This window comes from Melopsittacus undulatus, chromosome 3, assembly GCF_012275295.1.
Source record: "Melopsittacus undulatus isolate bMelUnd1 chromosome 3, bMelUnd1.mat.Z, whole genome shotgun sequence".
Lineage (NCBI taxonomy): Eukaryota > Metazoa > Chordata > Aves > Psittaciformes > Psittaculidae > Melopsittacus > Melopsittacus undulatus.
Window position 1 is genome coordinate 68,304,453 of NC_047529.1, and position 21,187 is coordinate 68,325,639.

The 21,187-nt window shown below is 44.0% G+C and overlaps 1 protein-coding gene across 1 annotated transcript in view; it reads left to right on the forward strand.

Annotated features, from left to right (window-relative positions):
* The first annotated feature begins 5,525 nt into the window (after positions 1 to 5,525).
* Positions 5,526 to 21,187, forward strand: part of RSPO3 (R-spondin 3) — a 61,014-nt gene continuing 45,352 nt past the window's right edge. Inside the window, exon 1 of the mRNA XM_005154728.3 lies at positions 5,526 to 5,622. Within this exon, the coding sequence (XP_005154785.1) occupies positions 5,526 to 5,622 (97 nt within the window). The remainder of the gene's footprint in view (positions 5,623 to 21,187) is intronic.

Sequence of the window (21,187 nt, forward strand, 5' to 3'; positions counted from 1 at the left end):
ACCCTTTTGAGACTTCCCCTGCTCTTACTGTTTTACATGTCAAGCTTTTAATTCACCCTTCCTCATGGTGAACCAGATCAGGGAACTGAATCTTCTGGAAAGAAACTTTTTTCTTTTTTTTTTTTTTTTAATTTTCAGGATTTCATTTTTAAGCATGATATTTCCCTAATCCAGTGTATGACTGCTAGTGCTTGGATCAGCACAGTGAAGGAAGTGGGAATGAGCAAATTGCTGGAGTAAGTGTGGGATCTACTTAGGCTGACACCAAAGAAATCCATCAGGAGCACTGCCAAGTGAGAAAACAGCTCCTAACTTAGTGTTGTGAATTACCCTCCCAAATATTCAAATCATGGAGAAGTCAATGCCTAGACAAACGGATGTGTCAGTATCCTATGAAACCTTTGCTGCTGGTTACTCACATCTTCCAGCTTTACCCAGTTCCAGTTCCACCTTACGGGCTGTCACCACAGAAGATGTATGCTTAGGCAAACTGATGTGTGAATTTAAACCAGTGCAGTTATTCTGGTGTTGCCTCCTGGGTGGTAAAAGTTAGTTTAGACCAAAAGCATTTTTTTTTTAACTTAGCATACATTACAAAAACATTTATTTTAATCACTTCTGTTCTATGTTAAGTATTTACACCCAAAATACACAGATACTTCCATGGCAATGCTGAGATTTTTTTTCCAGTACAGTTGCTCTAGGCACAGATTCTGCAAACAGAACAAAAAAAAAAAAAAGCTGGTCCGCATCCCAAAAGTTTTACAATGTGAATGCACGTCCAAGAGACGACCAACTGATAGATGAATACAGGGAAACAATGACTTAGCATGGTTTGATCATCCTTGTAGTAAGCGCTAAAACTTCCTATGTGCCAAGAAAGTTCTCCTTTTGAGGCCTTCCTGTTGGACTGTCTTAACTGAGCTGCATCTGGAAGGTTTGTGCTGCAGAATTTGCCTACGTGTTTTTCCCACAAATATGCTTTTTTTCCCTATGTACAATAAAACAATAACTCAGCTTTCTTCCAGTGTGATCTAGAAGACCAGATCCAAGCCTCTCTTAGACTGATGAAGGGTCAAGCTGACAGCAGCAGGCTTTGGACCTAGCCCAGGCTGTGGAATAGTCCAGACTGACATGCTAATTCAGGGACTGATCCTGCAGACTTTGGTTACACTGGGATTTTATTACAGTGATGGAATTGCACAAGTTGGAGATGGGAAAAAACCAATTAGGTCATCTAGTCTATTTGTTGCCAGTATAGGATTGTTCTCTGCTGCACATTTTGTTACTGTTCTGCCATTATATCCTTTAAATATCTGAAACATAAAGAGATTATTAAAGATATTGGGACTAGATCTTTAGAAATTAGTTTATTTTTTAAACAGTACACATCTTCTCATAGGTTCAACTTACTGTGAGTAAAACATTTCTCATCACTCCTTTTGGTTTATTTAGACTATGCAATTACAGTCTCCTGTTTGTGATATTAACAACTTTTGAGAATGCTCATGATGTTATAGAATATCAACCTCCTAAATTGAAAATGGCTAAAGAACAGATAGGTTTTGTTATGAAATACAGAGAAATGCAGCAACTGTCAGATTGGGAAACAGAGGAAAAAGTAGTAATACAGACACACACACATACTGACAGATATATATATCTCTGTGTGTTTTGAGTAATTTCTTACACATTTATGCTTCTGTGCATGCCTTGCCCACTCTGTGCTTGCCTCTTAGTTTGTACAGGGAAAGAAAAATCTGGGGCAAAGACTGTCATGATTTGAGGTCCTGTGCAGTGCCAAGAATATTGCTGGTGTTTAACAAACAGTGGATGTGTCACATTGTGCAACTTTTACTCGAGATGCCTGCTCCAGTCCTCTAACTCTTCTCCCTTCAGTGGAGATGACTGACCAAGGTCTGTGGGGATGCTACTGCAGATACATCCACGGTGGTGAAGTCTGACATATGCCATCTACACCCTGAGCTGATCCTGAAAAATATGGATATCGTATTGGATATAGTATGCTTCATTTTCAAGTTATGTATCAGAAGTAATCCAAGGCCTTCATTTCTTTACTGTGTTTCTGAAGTTGAAAAGACAAATTAGTGACCCTTTTGTTCACTTATACAAACTCTTTCCAGTCTAGAGAAGAATGACAAAAGGTTAGCATTCAGCTGTCCTGTTCACACGGCTAGCTTTCATGACCAGAGTGTCATTTTAGGCAAGCACAATATCAGCTATTAATTTAATATTGTCCTATTTTTGAGTATAATCTAAGCATCTTCAGGCCGCCTTCTTTTTCTCCCAATTTATTAGCTGTTTGGAAAACTGGAATTAATATTTTCTAGCTGTGGAAAGTTGCACAGAGAAACCTCTGGGCAGGAACTGCAATAGTGAAACCACCACACACTATTCTTCTTGGATTAAAGATTATTTTTAAAAAAGCCAGCAACAACACAACAATACCTAGCTGAATTTACAGTCTCCTGCTGCTAGTTTTAATGCAGTTCAGTAAAACAGAGGGCTCAGACATCTTTGACTTTCTGGCAGTAACAGACCATCAGCCATTCTCCACCTCCACACCCTCTTTAATAAACCCCAATACAGAGAGGTGTACAAACCACCCTGGGAGATGTTTCTGATTCATCCATTTTTAGCTGCAGGGAAATACTACATCCAGCTCCCTCCACCGCATGCACTGCTGCTGGCTCCTGGCATCCCAGGGCCTGGCAAGAGGAGGCTTCTTCATAAGCCTGATGATCCTGGCGATGCTGGCAGCCCTCTGCCCACAGGCCCCGGCAGAGCTGCATAGCCCTGTGCAGCCAGCCCAGGCCACTGGCTCTGCCCCCCGAGGGCTGATGTCAGCCTGAACTTTGCCACCGATATCTCATCAGGATGAGCGACATAAACAGAGAATTGCACACCAGAGTTTTGCTATGGAACAAGCTCCTTCCACACATTTTGGCAATATAAATCTTCTCTTTTTATTGCAGAATGGCAGTAACTGTTTGTGGGTTTGTTTTTTTTCTTGGGTTTCTTTTTTTCCCCTCCTAATGGAGCTGGTTTGAGGGGTTAACCTGGCTGTCTTGTGCCCTCTCGCCCTGCCTCTTTTCAGATACCATCTCAAGTCAAGGCACAGCTTTTGTTTTCTCTCTGGTCCATGCCTCTGTCCCTCTTTCACAGCAAGTAAGAGACCTCTCTCCCCCCCCCCCCCCCCCCCCCCCCCCCCGCACTGGTCACTCATGCACTGGCCCTCAGTTGGCACACATTCCATGAATCTGTCTTGCCAGGGATCTTGGGTGAACCCCCGTAGAGCCCAGGACTATCTCCCAATACATCTGCCCCGTGTACCCTGCCATAGCAGGGGCACATGGAAGAGAAGAGGCTGGAGAGGCAGCGAGTGGAGTTTCTCAGCCATGCTTTGTCAGGGCAAGGAGACGGAGTGCATTCCCCATTTGTTTAATGTTTTCCTTATGTTTCTCGCTCAGCGTTTATTTTTTTGACATGCTTTCTCTGCCCACTGGTGCTAATGCTGCTAGAGCGAGCTGGCTGGCTGGCTGCAGGTTGGCTCACATGTGCGTCCCATCCTTTCTTCACAGCCTTGTTTATTTACACCACTTGCCTGGCTTGCTCAGAAATCTCCACACAGGAGAAGTCTCAAACTCCAACAAAACAAAACACCGAGGCAATTGCGCTTTCTTCATGTCAGCGTAGCCTCTCGGCTTGTCTGTAGAATTACTTTTATTTTATGCCTCTCTGGCAATACCACCCCATCCGTCTCAAGTATCCTGGATTAGAAAGACTTTCCCCAGAGTCCTTTTCAAAGGGAGCCTCCCACAGACCTTTAAATCCCCCACATTTTATGGTACAGATATTTAACAGCTCTGAGAGAGGCAGCAGGGGAAGAGAGAACTGAGGAAAACAGTTACAAATAAGAGTGACTGCTCCTCACACCACTGAGGTTCCTGATGAGATCAGCACTGTTTTATCCAGCTTGCTCCCTCATCCCAGTGATAGACACCGAGATAAGAAGTGAAGCAAGAAAGGGTCCAGTGCAGTCGCTGGTTTCCCCTTGATCAGCCTCACCTCCCCTTCTATAGTCCTCTCTTTCCCTCCAAAACAGAAACCCTTGCCGGAGAAAGGAAACGCGATACCCTTCTGTCAAACAGGCGGCCGGGCCCCTCCTAGGTGCGTCTTTGCTGCCAGGGCTCCTCTGACGGTGCCGCTGCCGGCCGCGGGCACCCCGGCAATGCAGCTAGGCTCAGGTCGGCCCCCTCCCCGTGCTTCCAGACGGCCGTGGAGACAGCCCCGGCAGGACACGAGGTTTTGCTCTGCTCCGTCCCGCCGGAGAAGCCACCCCGGAAAATCCCTGCCCCGGGGGGAAAGGCAATAACGGAGAAAATCCCTAGGAGAGGGAGAGGCTGAACACTCATCGTCCCCTTCACATGCATCTCCTTATCTCCATTTTGAGCAAAGATGTGAGGGGCAGACTCAGGCTAAAGGGTGTGCATATCTCTGCTGCGCTGTGTCCCCTCTCCCAGCACACTGCCCTTTCCCCACGGCAAGTGGGGGGGTTCCTCCCTACGGAGTGGCCGAGGCGAGAAGGGCAGCGGAGGAGGGCAGGCGAGTGAAGACCTCCAGGAGGGGGCTGCAGGAGAGGCTGTAGAGCCTCGCCTCCCGCCCCAGCCCCGGTCCCGGCCCCGGTCCCGCCCCGCCCGCCTCGGGAGTAGCGCAACCGCTGTCCCCGCCGCTGGAGGATGCTCGGGAGCCGATGCCCCGCGAGGTCTCGTCCGAGATCTAGGGAGCCTCCCTCCCCCCCGTGCTGGGGAGCTGGGGCTCGCCCCCTCCCGCCCCGCCCCACCCCGGGGCCTCTCCCTCGGGGCCCCGCTCCGAAGCAGCTCCCGCATGAAGCCCGGGGGCTCCTAGTCGGCGGGCGGGAGAGCCGGGGGGGGGCCCGGCCCACCTGCTCCCGGCGGCTGGCGGTGCCCGCAGCGCAGACCGCGGCTGCTCCGGAGCGGCGGCTGCCGGCCTGGGTCCTCCTACTGCCCCCCCGCCGCTCCCGCCCTCGCACACTCCTCTCCCACCGCCATCCATCCTGTCGGCACCTCGCCCGCCCGGCGCACACACGGGCGCGCACAGCCGCACGCACCCCGGCACCCCCACAACATGCTGCCGGCCGCCCGCCCGGCATGGACCCCGGCGGCGGCTGCTCGGCTCCTCTGCGCTGCTGACTGCCCTCTGAGGTTTGCGGCAGGTAGCGGGGCAGGCGGTTGGAAAGTGCAATAGGAAAAGCGGAGGGGAAGGGAAAGGGAAAAAAAAAAAAAGGAGAAGAAATAAAAAGGGAAAAAAAAAAGGCAAAAGCCATCAAGCCGGCCAAGCCCCGCTGTGGATCTCAGTGCAGGTATTTCTGCTGCTGTGTTCATCCCTTGCCGCCCACCACCCCGCTCTGGTATTTTTTATTTTTTTTTTTAAGGAAGGAGGAAAAGAGCGAAAAGCAGAAGTCGAACTCTCAAAGGGTTACTATGCAATTGCGACTGATTTCTTGGTTTTTTATCACTTTGAACTTTATGGAATACATTGGCAGCCAGAACACCTCCAGGGTACGGCGACAGGGAAGAAGTAAGTGCGAAGAGATTTATACTTTGATAACTTCTGCTTCCTCTCGTTGTGCCGGTCACCTGCCCCGGGGGCTTCCTCGGCCCCAGTGCCTCTGCAGGGGCGCCAGGCAGCAAGTCCCGCGCCCACGAAGCTGCAGGCAGTTTCACTGAGTTGGAGGGATGGAGGCGATTTTTGGTCTCTTTCTGCTCTTCTCTCTCACCTCACCGCTATTAGCAGAGCTGGCTCCGGGAAGACCTGCGTCTGCTCCTTTATGTTGTAATGCCTGGTAACGGGGAACGGCCTTTCTTAGCGCTTTCCATTTCCTAAAGGGAAAGCGCGATGACACAAGAGGTAACTTTTGGCCATGATGCCCGAAGCGCCTTTCCCCTCCCTGGTGGAGAAGCACGCACCCCGAGCCCCAGCAGTGCATATCACCGCCGTAGGTTAAGCCCGGCAATGTGGAGTAGAGAGCTGGGGTGTCGGGAGGTTGCCCGGCCCGCTGACTTCCAGCCTCTGCTCGCCACCGGCCACCTCGATGGCACCGTCCGGGTCATCCATCGGCACTGCTCTGGGGCTGTGGCTTCTGATTTTTTATGTTTATTTCATTTATATATGTACTTTTTTAATCCCATGGGATGAGGGGAGCTCATCCCTCCTGAATCAACCAGCCCCTGATAATGCCGCCTGGGTACGGGTTAGTGACAGGAGGGAGCGGGAGGACTGGCGGGCGAGGGACAGTGCCCGGGGTGCTGGCAGCACCTCCTTGGGCGCTGCTCTCCGGAGGAGGCGATGTGGGTGGCCAAGGACGAGGGACCCCCCGGCACCGGGGCAAGAAGAGAAGCAAGGCACCACAGGGCAGGCGCTGTCCAGGTAGCGGGCGCTGCGGCGGGCGGGATCTAGCCCCGGCGTGGTTATCCCGGGTGGCGGCAGTACCGGGGATCCGGGTCCCCGGTGACCCCCCGACAGATCTAGGGCTCTGCCAGGAGCCGGAGGGACGGGGTAAAGGGGGGGGGTGGGCAGTGGTGGGGACTGGAACGTACCCCTGGTCCGGCATCGCCACCCCACCTGCGTTCTACCCGCCGCCGTTTCTGGGGAGGGAAGCATTTTGTGCGCACCTACCGCGGAGGGGCTGCTCATGCCTGTCACCTTTCCCTGACAGCTGCAGATGCCGTGGAATTGTCACAAAACACGGCGGCCTGCATTCAGTCAGCAAGAAGTAACTCAGTTACTTCCTCAGGGAGCGAACGGGAGGGGGGTTACTATTATTTTAATTATTTTTTTTCCTCAATCCTCGCTCCCTTCCCCTGCTTGGCATGGCCAGCCCTTGAAAGCCTCCTTTGTATGGTTTGCCTCCTGCACACAAAGTTTGATTCACCTAAAGTGCCCCTAAAGCGGAGCCGAGGACTAGAGAGACCGGGGACTCCAGCTCTCCGATCCCCACGGCCGCGCAGCGAGGGAGCACTAAGGGCTAAGTAAAACATGTCAGGGCATCCGATTTATTATCCTTGGCAAGGGAGGGCTCCGCAGCCTCCATCACTTCCCACCCACTCCTTTAACCCCTGGCAGCCGCCGGCCCACAAGCTGCTGCTCCCCCACCACCACCACGAGGACACCCCGACGGGCGCGGTAGAGGGGTTCAGCCCTGGGTCGGGGGCAGGGTGGGGTAGCACCCCTGTGGGGCGAGCGCTGGGGAGCTGGCTCCCCTCCGCCTGTGTCTGCTCCGGCACCTGGTGCGCGCCGGGACACAGCCAGCGCCAGCGCCGGGCCGGCGGCGACCTCTGCTGTCCTGAGCCGCGGCGGGCAGCCCGCGCCGGCAGGTGCTCCGCTCCGCTCCGCTCCCCGCCGGTCCGCACGGCCGCTATCCCATCCTGGGGCAGCTCTTTTGGCCGGGGAGGGCAGGCAGCAGGTCTCCTGGCAGCAGCAGGTGTTGGTCCCGGGCGATGGGCAGCCCAGCTTCCTAGCACCTCTGTGTGTTTGTGGTGTGTTTCTCATGCCGACTCGCCTTGGTGCTGCTTAAGCACCCTGTTCAGTGGTGTCATTTTAGGGGAACAGAGGTAGAAGTGTTGGCTGCAAATAGGTGGCTGGTATAATGTAGAAGAAGGTAGCAAATACGGGCTCAAAGTTTTCTGGTTAAACTGCAAGAGTTAAGTTAAATTCACAGCAAGAACAAGTGGCTCAAAATCACAGCTAGAAGAGTCAGAATGGAAATCTGACCTTTCAATTTGACACTGTAGTCAAATAAATATCAGAACCTCATCTGGACATGGTGTACATCATCTGCTGGCCGAGGTCTTCCAGTTGGGCTGGTTGTAAAACATGCTTTAGTATAGCTAGGGGTTATTTGATGTGAATTAGAATGTGTTTATTAAGTTACTATAAAAGAGGGTATAGTAGCCACTTGCACTGATCATTTTGGCTTTAAAATCTGTGAATCGCTAGTAGTGAATACAGTACTTAAAAAAAAAAGTTGTAATAGGAGGGTAAAGAAGACACCTGTCAAATTCATCTGCTACATGCAAAACTTTCTCTGGATGTCTGTTTCTTTTGCCCAGATGCTCTCCTTTCAGCATACATCCTAAACCGATTGCTAGCAAAGTGTTTCCAAATACACATTCAATCTAAATATTTTTAAATACAATACAAACCACTTGCCCTCAAGCAGTCAGTGAGGCCACATTGCTTCATTCTCTTTAATATTCAAGTCCCCCATTCTATATATTATATTGTAGACTTCTATTTTTTTAAGAAAAATGAATAATGAAGCCTGAACTAATTCAGTATATGCTGGGCCAGACTTCCAGCCCATATAAATTGAAGTTTCTTTGTTATTTTACCCTATCAGAAGGGACCCAGTCCTGAAGCATCACTTCTTTTGTGCCTACTGCCAAAGTAATCTTTACTAGAAGAAAAATCTGGTCTTCCACCCTTTCACTCCCCAAACTCCTACTGAAGTTCGAGCATCCTAAATTTCTGTCTCGTAATCAGTAGTAAACACTTAGCTGGCTGTGCAGAGGCAAAACTCCTCTGAAGTCACCAACGGAGTGCAGGTGGAGGATTGGGTCCATCATTAGTCGTAGCACACAATCAATAAAAGTTCAAAAGCAAACACATCAGCAGCAGAGATTTGTGGATTTATTCTGATAAGAGCAATTAAGATTAACAAATTAAGTTGCTTTTTCAGGTCCTACAAGAGAGATCAATATTCAGCCGAGTATAGACTATCACAGTAACAAATAAGAAATTCTATGTATCTGCCAGTGATTACAGTTTGAAAAAAAGTAGAATAAAGTCAATAGTTCTAAAATATTTTGGAGGCCACCACTAACCTTCAGAACTTAGCTCTGGCAGTTACACACCTTTCTCACTGTGACCTTTTAAACGACGGAAATGAAGCATGATTCAAGCGAATCATACTTCATACTTCAGTGAACTATGATGACCGGCAGAGCATTTTCCATGACCCAGCAGACTGCCAGTGAGCCACGGAGTAGATCTGGAAATCACTAAAATAAACAAAGTGATAGAAAATTCTGCATTTGTACCACAGCTCCTACATCTGGGAGTAAATCTATCAGCATGGCTTAATGGAACTGAAGTTTGGATGTAGAGCTACATATCTTATCGGTAGCACATCAGTATCTGATGTTGGCAATTGCCTCCTGCCTTTTGCTGTAGTGGCACACTTGTGATACCCGGCGTTCATTCTGTCGGTCACTCCTCCATCAGGTCCTCTGTTGATGTGGGACTGCAAGTCTTCCAGCATCTGCTTCTGGTCACAGTCACGAGTGGAGGGCTCCACTCTGGAAACGCTCTGCCTCTCTGGCTCAATTTGCATGCAACTACCCACGAATTCAAGATTAAGCAGATGTGCAACAGCCCATTTGAAAACATAGCTCTATAAAATAAAACAAAACATGAAAGAACTGACAAAACACAAACCTGTAAAATTATGTCTCTGTTTTTTCCATACCTTTGTGGAGGGTGTAATTCATCAGGAAGTAAAATGTCAACAAGAAAAGAGGAATTACCTTCTTAGCTGAGATAACACTGCATTTTGGAAGCAATGTTTAATAGTTCACCATCAATACATATCTGTTACTGATATTTACACGTATGCTTTAGGCTGGCATGGCACAGACAGTAAGCTACATATGCTGCATATAAGTGTTGTTAACTAATTTTTATTTTTTTAAATAAATAATTTAATATCTGAGTGCAATAATTTAAAGCAGAAGTTATCTAAGGAAGCAGCCATCAAGTAAACTGACTCTGTCCTTGGGCAAGATTGAATTATTCAGTGGTAGTTCTCTTTCAAAGTATTTGCATGTCTCTAATATTTTTTTTTTCCTGTGGTGTTTTCATATTAGTACCATTAGGGTAAATTCTTTGCTGGTGACAAGTGCATCTTTTTTGCAATGAAACTATATTTCGCATTTTTGGATGAGATCCTGTTTGTTTCGAAATAGACTGTAAAATTCCTATTGCAGTCATTAGAAACAAAAGCAGACGGAGAGCTGTTTTATTGTATTTTCATAAACTGCAAACATATTTTGTTATACTGATATCTTAAATAACTAAATATTTGAAAATCACTACCCATTGCTGAAAGTGTTAGAAGTATTATAGGGATAGTCTGCTTGTGTTGCTTTTTTTATAGCTCTGCGTTTGTGTGGATCTGTGCTTGAAGTATACCAGCTGCATGGAACAATACGTGTTATTATCCCGAAAACTAAAGGTCATTACAGACCAGTTCCCATTTCCTACCTGATATCTGAAAGGATGATAATTTCAAGTTTTGTTTCTTTCAGCTGCTGAAGACATGTAATATACTATATAAAATTCATGTTAAACTGTAAACACATATATTAACACAACTTCTCAAAGACATGGATGTAGGATGGTATATCAGCAAATATATAAAAAGTCCTGTTTCTCCTTGTAAGCAGAATAAAATATTGCTATTAGATGCTTTTAGAGCTTGAACCTGACTCCTTTACTTTCAGTGGAGAAAGTCCTATGGACTTCGCTGGCATTGAAGAGGGCTCTTTTTATGCAGAACCTCAGAAAACATTTTGAGTTTGGAAGAATTCCTATGCTAGAGTACTTACATGATCCAAATAAGTACAGCCCCTACACTGGGAAAAACAATGCTCTGTACCTCTCAAACCTTTCTTGGAAGGCAATCTCTTTCTTAAGAATATGTAAAGAACAGCTATTTTAGTGCTTTTACCTATTGAGCCAACTGAAGTCAATAAAGTTAGCTCTGAGAATAATTTCTTCTTTTAAGCTTTGTTATTAGTGTATCAAGCCTCTGCAGATCTCTGGTCTGCTGCTGCTTCTTGCTGTAAATTTTTCACTGAAGATAATGGAAGCTATGCCTAATAAAATCTCAGCTAGGACATAAAAATCAGAGTTATAATCTCTTGCTTAGTGTGCTCATTTTGCTTTCTGTTTAATAAAGCTAGTGTGCTGGCTTGACCACTGATGTTTATCGCTAACATTAATAAGCTGTCTATGATTTCATGTGCAATCATTTATAGACAGTGACTACTAGCGACACTCATCCATTAAAACTATGGAAGTTCTTATGAACATTTTTCCCTTACAGTGAATGGTGCCTGTTGCTCTTGAAATTAAATTAAAAGTTGCGAAAGCCTGGTGGAGGAGATATAAAAGCTAATAAAAAAAACCCTCACATTTTTGTCTCATTTCTAATTTTGGAATCTGAACTACTCAAAATCACTTTGCCAATTTTTTACCAAAATAATTCAGAACAAAGCAGTCTTATCAGATGACAAAAAGCAGCTGAAGCCATGTACGCTTTTATACAAAAGTCTGTCTGCTATTACCACAAAAAAATGCCGCAGATAAAAATATTCAAAGAATATTTGTTCATGCAAAAGATGTTATGGCTCTCAAAAAAAAAAAAAAAAGAAAAAAAAAGAACTACAGCTTTTTTATAAATAATTGAATAACTGAGTTTCTGCCAATAGCAGAGCAATTACCTAAATGCTTTGTTTTAATAAAGCCAGTGGATTTTATTAAAAACAACTTTAACCCTATTTTTGTTGTTAGCAGTGAGCAGTGCAATAAGCAACACTATTTAAAAAGGACTGATTCTACTTTGATTATATGATAGGGTTTCAAGTTTTAGATTATGAGCTATAGACCATACATTTTACAATGTTAGTGTTATTTACTCGTGTGAAGCAAAGGTGCCACAAAACATATCCCTCTCCAGTTCTGCCAGGGAACAACTCAGCTGTGAGGACTGGAGCTGAACTGGGAGAACTGTGAGAGCATCTTTGGCTGCTATGAGGGCACTGAGCTTCCACCAGCTCCAAGCAGCACCCTGGCCTTGCACTGATACTTTGTCTCCACACAACAGAGCAATTAAGGGGAAGAACATAAGAGAATGCATATAATGATATATTTAAATGAAAGCAAAACCCTGAACCTCGGGTCTACGTCAGTTTAAGGTAGCAAGCTGCTACAAACTTTATGCTTTCAAGCTTCTTAATTGTGTGCCAACTTTACATCCTGACACATTTCATGTTTAAACTTGAAAGCTCCTAGATGGGATTTCAGATGTTTGATATTTCCTGCAGGGCAAAGTAGATTTTGGGGCACTGTAAAATAAAACAGGAGCTCATTGATGGGTGTTGGAATAGCAATGATGTGTGATTCCTGCGGCTTCCTGTAAAGTGCAACAGCAGACACAGCAAGGCTCAGATCCAAGAACAGGACTTAGGTGCCTAAGGTGTGTCTGGGGTAGGGTTTAAACACAAGTCCATCACCTTCAAAGCCCTGCTTAATTGCCATCTCACCCTTGACGCATGAGTGTTTGTCAGGTGTTTCATCATTTCTAACATGATGCTTGAGCTTACCGACATTGAGCATCCACCTGGCATGGAAGGCTTCTGAGCAACTTCTGCAGAGACTTTTCTTAAAGAAACCCTGGGTAAGAAAGACCATAAATGAATCTCATAACAAATAATGAAAATAACAACACAAAGTTTCTTCAGAGGGAGCACAGGAAGCAATTGTTTACTGACACTGGAATATAGTCATGTGCATCCCTACTCCTGTATACCCAGGTCTCCCAAGCTCTTTCCTCTTCTGTGCTAACTAAAATGAGTGCAGGCAAATGATGTGAGGTTACATGCAAATCCAGGTGATAAAACATCAGTTTATTAGAGTAGGTTGGACTCACGCTAGCTAAAATAATTAATTTAACTTAGATTTTCAACTCCAGGACAAAAATTTTTAGATATATTAGGGACAGTAAGGCTGCAATGCCTCATTGTTGGTGTGTTTCAAAATAAAAGAGTGAGGTCTCCTTTCTTTAATTAAAGAATATATTGTCTTGCAGGGCTGGCTAGCAGTGCAGGGCACCTAAACCACCTGGACAGCCAGGATTTGAGAGTTTCTGACCCCAGCATTGCCCCGTGACTTGGCTGAGAATCCCTTGTTCAGCATGTTGGATTTTGTCATTTGCTTTTGGAGGTGCCCAACTCTTCCCACCTACTGAAAGGCAACTCAAATGCCCTGCTGAAGGCTGTCACTTGTGCTTTGATGGAAGTGTCGATGGAGGGCATTGCTACACAACACAGGGATGTCAGTAAAATGTTTATCAAGCACCAGCTCATCCACCCCATCTCTCTCCAAATAACTCACCAGGTGCAAATCTTATCTAATGACAGTGTTTTGATGGGAAGTTACAGTAGAGGTAGGGCTTGAGCCCTTTTTCTTCATCTGCACTATAAACTAAGTTTCTGTTTCAAGAGGAGGGAAGAGGAGGTTCTCTTGTGAACCAGAAATGTACGAGCAACCAGCTGGTGGAATAAGATTTCCATTGCATTCCTCAACTAGCATTTACAAACATCCACATGAACCAGTTACTAAAACTTGACACTAATATTTTTACAAAGTTTATGTATATTATCAGCACATGTAATACCCCCAGCAGGATTTATTACAGGTTCCTTTAGCGGCAACATTTTTTATCATAACAGCTCAACTGGTCAGTTGAGCTGTTATGATAAAATGTATCAGAGAGAAGAAACCAGCCAGTTTCTTCAGAGCACACCTCCCACAAACACTTGCCCAGTGTTATTGCATTACTTATTCATGAAGATTACAAACACCAGCATCAGCAAGTGTTTCATAACCTTGTTTCTTTTTCCTAGAATGTTCATAATTAATTTCACTTTTTTTCTATGCCACTGAATAAGGAGTTGCTGGTTTTGTTTTATTTTACTTCATGTTACACTGCCAAATGAAGAATTACCCCTCCAAAATAGAACCAAGTGAGACCAAAGGATATTTATTTAACACAGGAGTCAAAAGATGTTAAGTTCATGTATTTAGCAAATACATGGAGATGTATGAAGGTTCTAGAAAGTTTTAGTATAACACAGAACTGAAAATAATCAACTAAGATGAGATCTCCTTGTGCTGGCCACAGTGAGCACAGATGTCATAAAATCTAATAGACAAGATCTTGGAGACAGGAAAGGTAAATAAATTACACAATTTGGTACTTTTAAAAAAAAACCCAGCTTCTGTTTTGCAGTCCAAAATGAAGCCACACATTTGTCTTTTGTGTTTATGTTTTATGACGAGTTGAGCAATTAACGAGTTTCAGAGATGAGGATATACTCAAAGTGAAAGTAGATTTCTGTACGAGAGTAGAATTTATAACCTGTGCTATGTCCTGGACAAGTATTTTTAAACCCAAGGCCCTGGCTTTAGGAATGAAACAACTGAAGTGTGCTATTAAAGCTATCCATTGAGGGTCATCTTCAGTGGTGTAAGAATGTAAGTGGTGTAGGATTCAGCTGTGAGTGAACACCAGCAAAAGGTTATCGACATGGCCATTTAGGTCGTGTATTATTTATTTCCTAAGAAAAGACCGAAATAATTTTGAGGAGCAGGTAAATATAAAACCAAGCCCCCCTGGACAGATTGTGGACCAAAATGCTCCCTTTCTCTGTTGGCATCATTTATTTCTGCTAACAACCTACAAAATAAGCATGACTTAAGAATGCCTATTCTCTTCCATGACTGAGTACCATGTTCTTTCATCTGGGTAATTCACTGAGATACGAATCATGCTTTGAACCCCAGCTTCTTTCAAAGGTATATCTTAGAACAAGTAAGCTGTTTTGTTACTAACTCTGAGTTCAGTATATTTCAGGAAATAATGTAACATATATGTACATGTAACATATATATTGACATATATGTGGCATATATTATGGTTGTGTGGTCTATTAGAAGTCAAAATGAGCTCAATCACTCCATGGACATGAAAATAGTGGAGAAGGTTTCAAATAGGCTTTCTTTTAGAATTTATCTACATATTGTGGCTGGATACTCTATGAGGACAAGTCTCAAGCTTTATGGAGTTTAGAAGCACTGGGTGGAGAGCAACTGGAGGAGGGGGTCTTACTCCTATTTGATCTGTCTGGCCACAAAGGGAACTGTAAACTGTACCCTTTCAATATGAGGCCAGGCTGCTCTTTCTGAAATCACATAATTTCCCAGCTACTCAGTGAGTGGGAAGTTAATTTCTTCCTCAGTATAAATCAAACCTGAGTCCAGATAAAATAGATTAATCAAAAAAGTAGTCTTCTGTTGCATTTCCATGCTTCAGTGATTCCGCAAAAAAGGAGGACTCTTGCCATAGCTACCACTGAAAGACCACCAAGTATTACGAAAATCAATCCATAATCCTTTCTGAAGCCTTGCATAATTTATTGAAAAATAAGTTATTCAACTATGGAACTTGATCCTTCTACCTTGGTTCCATGACTGACTGTGATTACTGCTGTGTGCACCGAAAAGGCCTATGTTTTTCATCTGGAAGTACGCAGAGACTGTGAACACCTCTTGTCAAAAAGAGATCAGCCACAGAAATTCTAGTATTGCATATAAGAAAGCATATTCAGTAGAATCTTCCATCTCATACTTCCTGACTCCTACATAAGCCTTCTCTGCCTTATGTACTTCATCCTCTAGAACCTCTTAAGCCTACAGCTGTAGTCCTAGAGTTGGAAAAACTTCTTTACACAGTCTGGCATAGATCATGGCATCTATGAATATCAGTATATATAACACTTGACAAAGGTGCCAGAAAACCACAAAACTACACAAATGTGCAGGGTGGTGTTTAAAACGCTTTACAAAATATTGTCAAAATTAATAATTTTTATTGAAAACTTATGAATATTTTATAAAATATAAATATAAAAATATAATCAATAAATTAGAATAAATGCTTATACATTGTAATCTCTCCTTTCCCCCTTACACATTCATGTCTTATACCTTTGTATACACATTCACATATTCACACAGACACAAGCAAGAATTAAAGATCTTGGTGTGTTCTTGAAGTATTTTCACTTTTAAATGGTATTAAGATATAGGTAAAAATTATACTGATAACCCCAGACAGAGAAAGTTTTGTTTCCAGTCACACAAAGGCATCTGGTTTGTCTGAAATCTTCACCTCTTCTCCCACTGTTCTTATTGTCTGTTTGGTCATGGAAAAAAAAAAACATTTGGTTTATGTAGGTTAAGCCAAGCACTAAATTGACAAAATAAAAAGATAAAATTGCAAGGGAAGCTTGATAGAGGACCATCTTCTCTTCCTTTTGAGCCTGGAATGCTTAAAACTAACAGAAGGTTATACAGAGCCTTCCCTTTTCTGTTATGTACAGGTGAAATGTTTTATGGCTTTTCATAGGATGTGTAAACAGGTTGGAAATTACTTCAGCCACTGAGGAGGAAAATGATGTTCCTTAGGCTGGACTCTGGGGAGGGGAAATTGATGGTGCTAGAGAAGAGACTCCTTTCCTTGCCCCCACCATGACAACCCAGCAACACTACTGCTGATGTTCATGTGGGGATGTCCATGCATACAGGTGCCTCTTTGTGCTTACATCTGTGCCTGTGCTGAGGGAACAGCTAGGAGAGTTAATAGTCTTCTCTTTTATCAGCAAATGGAAATGCTATGATCATAAGACATATACCGGATTAATATGAGTTTTTCAATAAAAGCCTCTGCATTGTTTTTAATGGGAGTTGTTTTAAAAGGAATAAATGTCTCATAAAGGTTAAGGGACTGATTCTGCTTTTAGTTACAACTCCTGTCAGGAAGCAAATAACTCATAGAGCTCTGCCAGCATTATATTTGCATGTGCTCAGAATCCAGCCTAAATGTTTATACAGGCTATTAAAAATATGATAGTTGGAGATTTTTATTCTGTCACCAACAAAAGAAGCATCAATGCAATCTACCCTTCTCTTTGCAAAGTGCTGGTAAAGAACATGAGGGTCTCCCACATCTTTTGTCAGAGGACAGCTGCAATTTGCCACTTGTGGCAAAGTGTGGGAGGGATATTTTTGCTGCGTTCCTTATTTTATGAAGTGGCAAGTGGCACAGGAACTCTAGATCAGCTCCATTAGTCTGCCTGATTCAATACAGGCATGGTCCAAGTCCTCCTCATTATCCATAACATGCCTGGATCCAACCAAAGTCTGCTGGAAACAAGAACTAGCAGGTGAATGTAGTGAACCAGAGCAGACAAACCAGAATTCAATGTTATGTAGGGTATATGACAATATGCTCTTTGTCAAATGAATTTTTATTTTTGTTTTTTCTCATCATCCTGTCAATTCCTGTTCATCCTTAGTGTCACCCTAAAGGAACACTATCTTAGCGTTCCCTCTCCATCACTCCCCATTCATACCTGTAAGCAAGTTGTCTCCTTGGCATAATTTTCCCCATTGATGCCAAGCCACAGGTTATTGCAATTTACAGTTCTAAGCCCAGGGTAAAAGAGAATGGACACCCTCGAGCTATGGTGTGATGAGCTGATGATAGCAGTAGCTTTCTCAGTGAAAGAAAAGAAGCAGTGAACAGCTTCTTTGATTTACAAAGACAGGTTGTAAAAATAAGCTATGGATCTTTGCATATACAAAAAGATGTGAATCCTTGGAGTATCTGTCAGGCATGGCCTGGTAGAAGTAAGGAAGGAGCTGGAAAAGTTTGCATGCTGTAATAGAGCACATAGACCTGAGGCCTATCAAATACAAGAATATGAAGGGTGGAGTTTGGAAAGTGGTGAACTATTCTAAATATGTCAATTGGCACCGAACATGGCCATGGCAGTTTGTCCAAGCATAGATACCAAAATACTTGCCCAGTTTACCTACTGCTCTTCAAGCAGCTGGGCAGGACCTTCAGAGACCAGTGGAAAAAGTTAACTGTTTGCAAAAATACTGGAAGTGGTGGCAATCCTCCTCCATAAAGCTTTGCATCTCCCCACAACTTTGTCAGGGACTGCCATGTGGGATGGCAGGGTAACTGGTGTCAATGTAGCACAATTTACAAAATCCTCTTCCTCAGCTGCAGAGTGATGCTGTGTCGCAGAAGGGATGGGTAGCAGAGTTCATCAGCCAAACTACAAAGTACAGCACTGCTTGCTGTACTCTATAAGCAATTCTCAGCTTTTGTAATGCCTGATGTGCCTAAGTTTCCCTATGCCAAGCCTTTTTTTCCAACACATTTAATTCCTCAACGCTCTGCACATCTCTATTCTCTCTTATGACAGCAGTTGAGTAACGTCTACAGTGGAAATATCTACTCCTCCTGGCTTGCTGTGGAGCCATAACCCCTTCCCCCAGTACATTCAGTCTAAGTGGATTTACAGAGTTAGCCTGACAGTTTCTGAAATAGAAAACCTCTGGTTAATAGCAGAGCCTAACCATTGCTCTCTCTGTAGGCAGGCCAGTGCTTCTTGCTTCTCTTAAAGATCAACTCCCTCTGAGGATGTATGTGGGGACAGAGGAGATATCACACCCTGTCCATCCACTGGCCTCTTGCTGAGACAGCTATCATGACTGTCAGTTCTTCTTGAAGGTTTTAAAATGTGTACAGTTTCAAACAAACATCAGATGAAAGCAATTTTGAGTCTAAACCAAGCACAGCCAGGTTTGTGTTGGTGATTTATTGGTGAAAGTCATCAGCTCCTATTACCTATTTGTTGAGCCATCCAGTTCTTTGGCTCCTAGCCATTTCTACAGCCTGATTCTGTTCCTATTGAAGTTAATGGGAGGTTTTGTCACTGATTTCAATAGGAGGACTTTAATTTTCCAAATTTCTGTCTACAGAGGCTTGAAGTGCTTCCAGGTTTCCCTCATAGTCTGCGGTTCCCCTCTTTTAAGTCAATTGGACATTAACAGATTGCCTGGGCCCACACCTTTGGATGTAGGAAAGCTCTAGATCTGAATCAGCTCTCACTCACACAACAGCTTTAAACCTCAGTGGAGATCCTACTGATTTATACTGGCAGGAAAGCAAGGTCCAGTGTTACTTATGTCTGGGTCACTGCCAGCATAACACGGAGAGAATTCAAGTCACTTGTTATCCCCTTGCCTGTACCTCTCAATCACACCATATACTTTCATATATATATGCAGATATATTAGAATCATCTGGACTCTTTTAAGTTATTCACCATCAAAACTGACTTCAAATTCAAGTTTTAAAGTTGAAATAACAAAGAAGGAAAAAAGAGCCAGAAGGGAGCCAGCTGCAAGGGTATTCACAATTTTCATCAGCCTACGGGACACTCCTAATAACATATTTTAGTACTTTCTAGTGAACTTTCTTTGCTTCTGCCATAAATATATTCCCTATGCTGCAAATGAATAGCTTGCAAGCTCAGTAAAGTTAATATAGAAGAATAAATCTTAACTACCTAATGTCAGGTCAGAAATATAAATCTTATCTAATATGCCAGGTCAGAAGGAAAGAATACTTTAGCTGAAAATAGCAAATACTTTCCAGTGCAGAGTAGGAACTTATTTTTCTCTTTAAAAAAATATGCTGCCCCTAATAAGATGAGTTGAACAGTCTCCTTTTAGAATCTCCAAAAGAAAAATAAACACATAGAGCAGAGTTAATTTATAAAATGCTCCAAAGTTTATCTTGGCAGAACAGTTTTAGGCAGTGAGATTTCTCTCCCTCTCGCACATGCATTCATACACATACACATTCACACACACATGCACACACACACACGTCTCAAAACTAGGACAGGCCCTTGCAATAGCAAATACTACAGAAAATTTCTATGTCTGATTGAAGTCACAGATACTTATTCAGGCAAAGCTCTCATTTTCAAATAGATGGAAATTTTTCCAAAGCAAGAAACAATCCTTGAAACCTTTTTGTGTAAGTACAGACCTGATGTGTCACAGTGGGAGACAACGAGTCACACAAGTGCCTCCTGTCTAAGCTCCCCCTCCCATGTGCCAGCACTTATGCCAGCTGTAAAGCAGTGATGAAGCTGCCCTCCCCTCCTCCTTCCTGCCTGGACCCCAGCTGTTGGGCACAGCTGGATATCCTGCTGGCATGTGGAACCCTCTCAGAAGGCACAAGCCCTCACAGCTGCCCATCTTCTTGTTGCATCTTCGCACACATCTTGCCCATCAGAGCCAAAGCAATTTAAGAGGCTGTGGAGATGAAACCCACCAAAGGCTTGATTTCAGCCTCACAGGCTTAGCTTTATTTCTTTTTTTTTTTTTTTTTTTTTTACAGCCTGTATGCCTGCAGTCAGCCTGTGCTGGGGAGCCACAATAACAGGGGAATACTGCAGGCTCCAGATCTAACAGCCAAGAGACTGCACAATTGCAAGGCACAATGCAACCAACAGCAAAGTGCACTGGGCCCTACTGACACCCCCAAAGTTTAGAGCTTCTCCAACTCTTGCAGCAGCCACCAGCCTTTCAGGCAGTTGATTTACTACAGGGTCTGCAAAGCAAACAGTGACTTCCCTCAAGATAAGCAAGAATAGAGGCAGTTTTATGTGGCTGAAGCACGGCTTGAAGCTGGTGCATGTACAATTCTCTGGACTATCTTTGCTCAGTACCACCAAGTTGCAAACCCTGATTTACTAAAATCCCACAGAAGAATGCAATGAGTGCACTCCTCTCCTCTCCCCTCTTCTCTTTTTTCTCTTTCCTTTTTGGCTGCTGGGAAGTTGCCAGTAATTTCCAACATTTGGTCTGACAACTGTTCTACTGTAAATATTTAGAAGAATCCATTAGAGATTAAACAAAGTGTAAGTAACTGCTCCTAAGTGATAGTTCTTGTTAATGTTTGCAGCAATAGGCACTTTACAAATGCCTATGAAAGTCCTACCTCTGGGCTGCTTGTAGGAAAGTGCAAAATAGAAGGCAGCAGCCAGAACACAGTGTAATTTGAGCATCAGTGTGTTATCATTATAAATAATCAGTGAGGAGACAGCATTCTGTAATGTGTGCACCATGCTTGCAAATCCTGTAGACAGCAATGGGCAGAGTCCGTTATCCTGACCAATGTATTCTAAATGATGTGTATCAGGCTGTGAAAGTACTCATTCCCCAGTTCAGGCATCTGCCTTTCTCTGATCTGCCGCATCCCCCCTCCCCAAACAAGAAAAAAACAAAACAAACAAACAAACAAACAAAAAAACCCACACCAAACTCCCCCACCAAACCAAAACCAAGCTCTGCTCTGGTGGAATTTGTA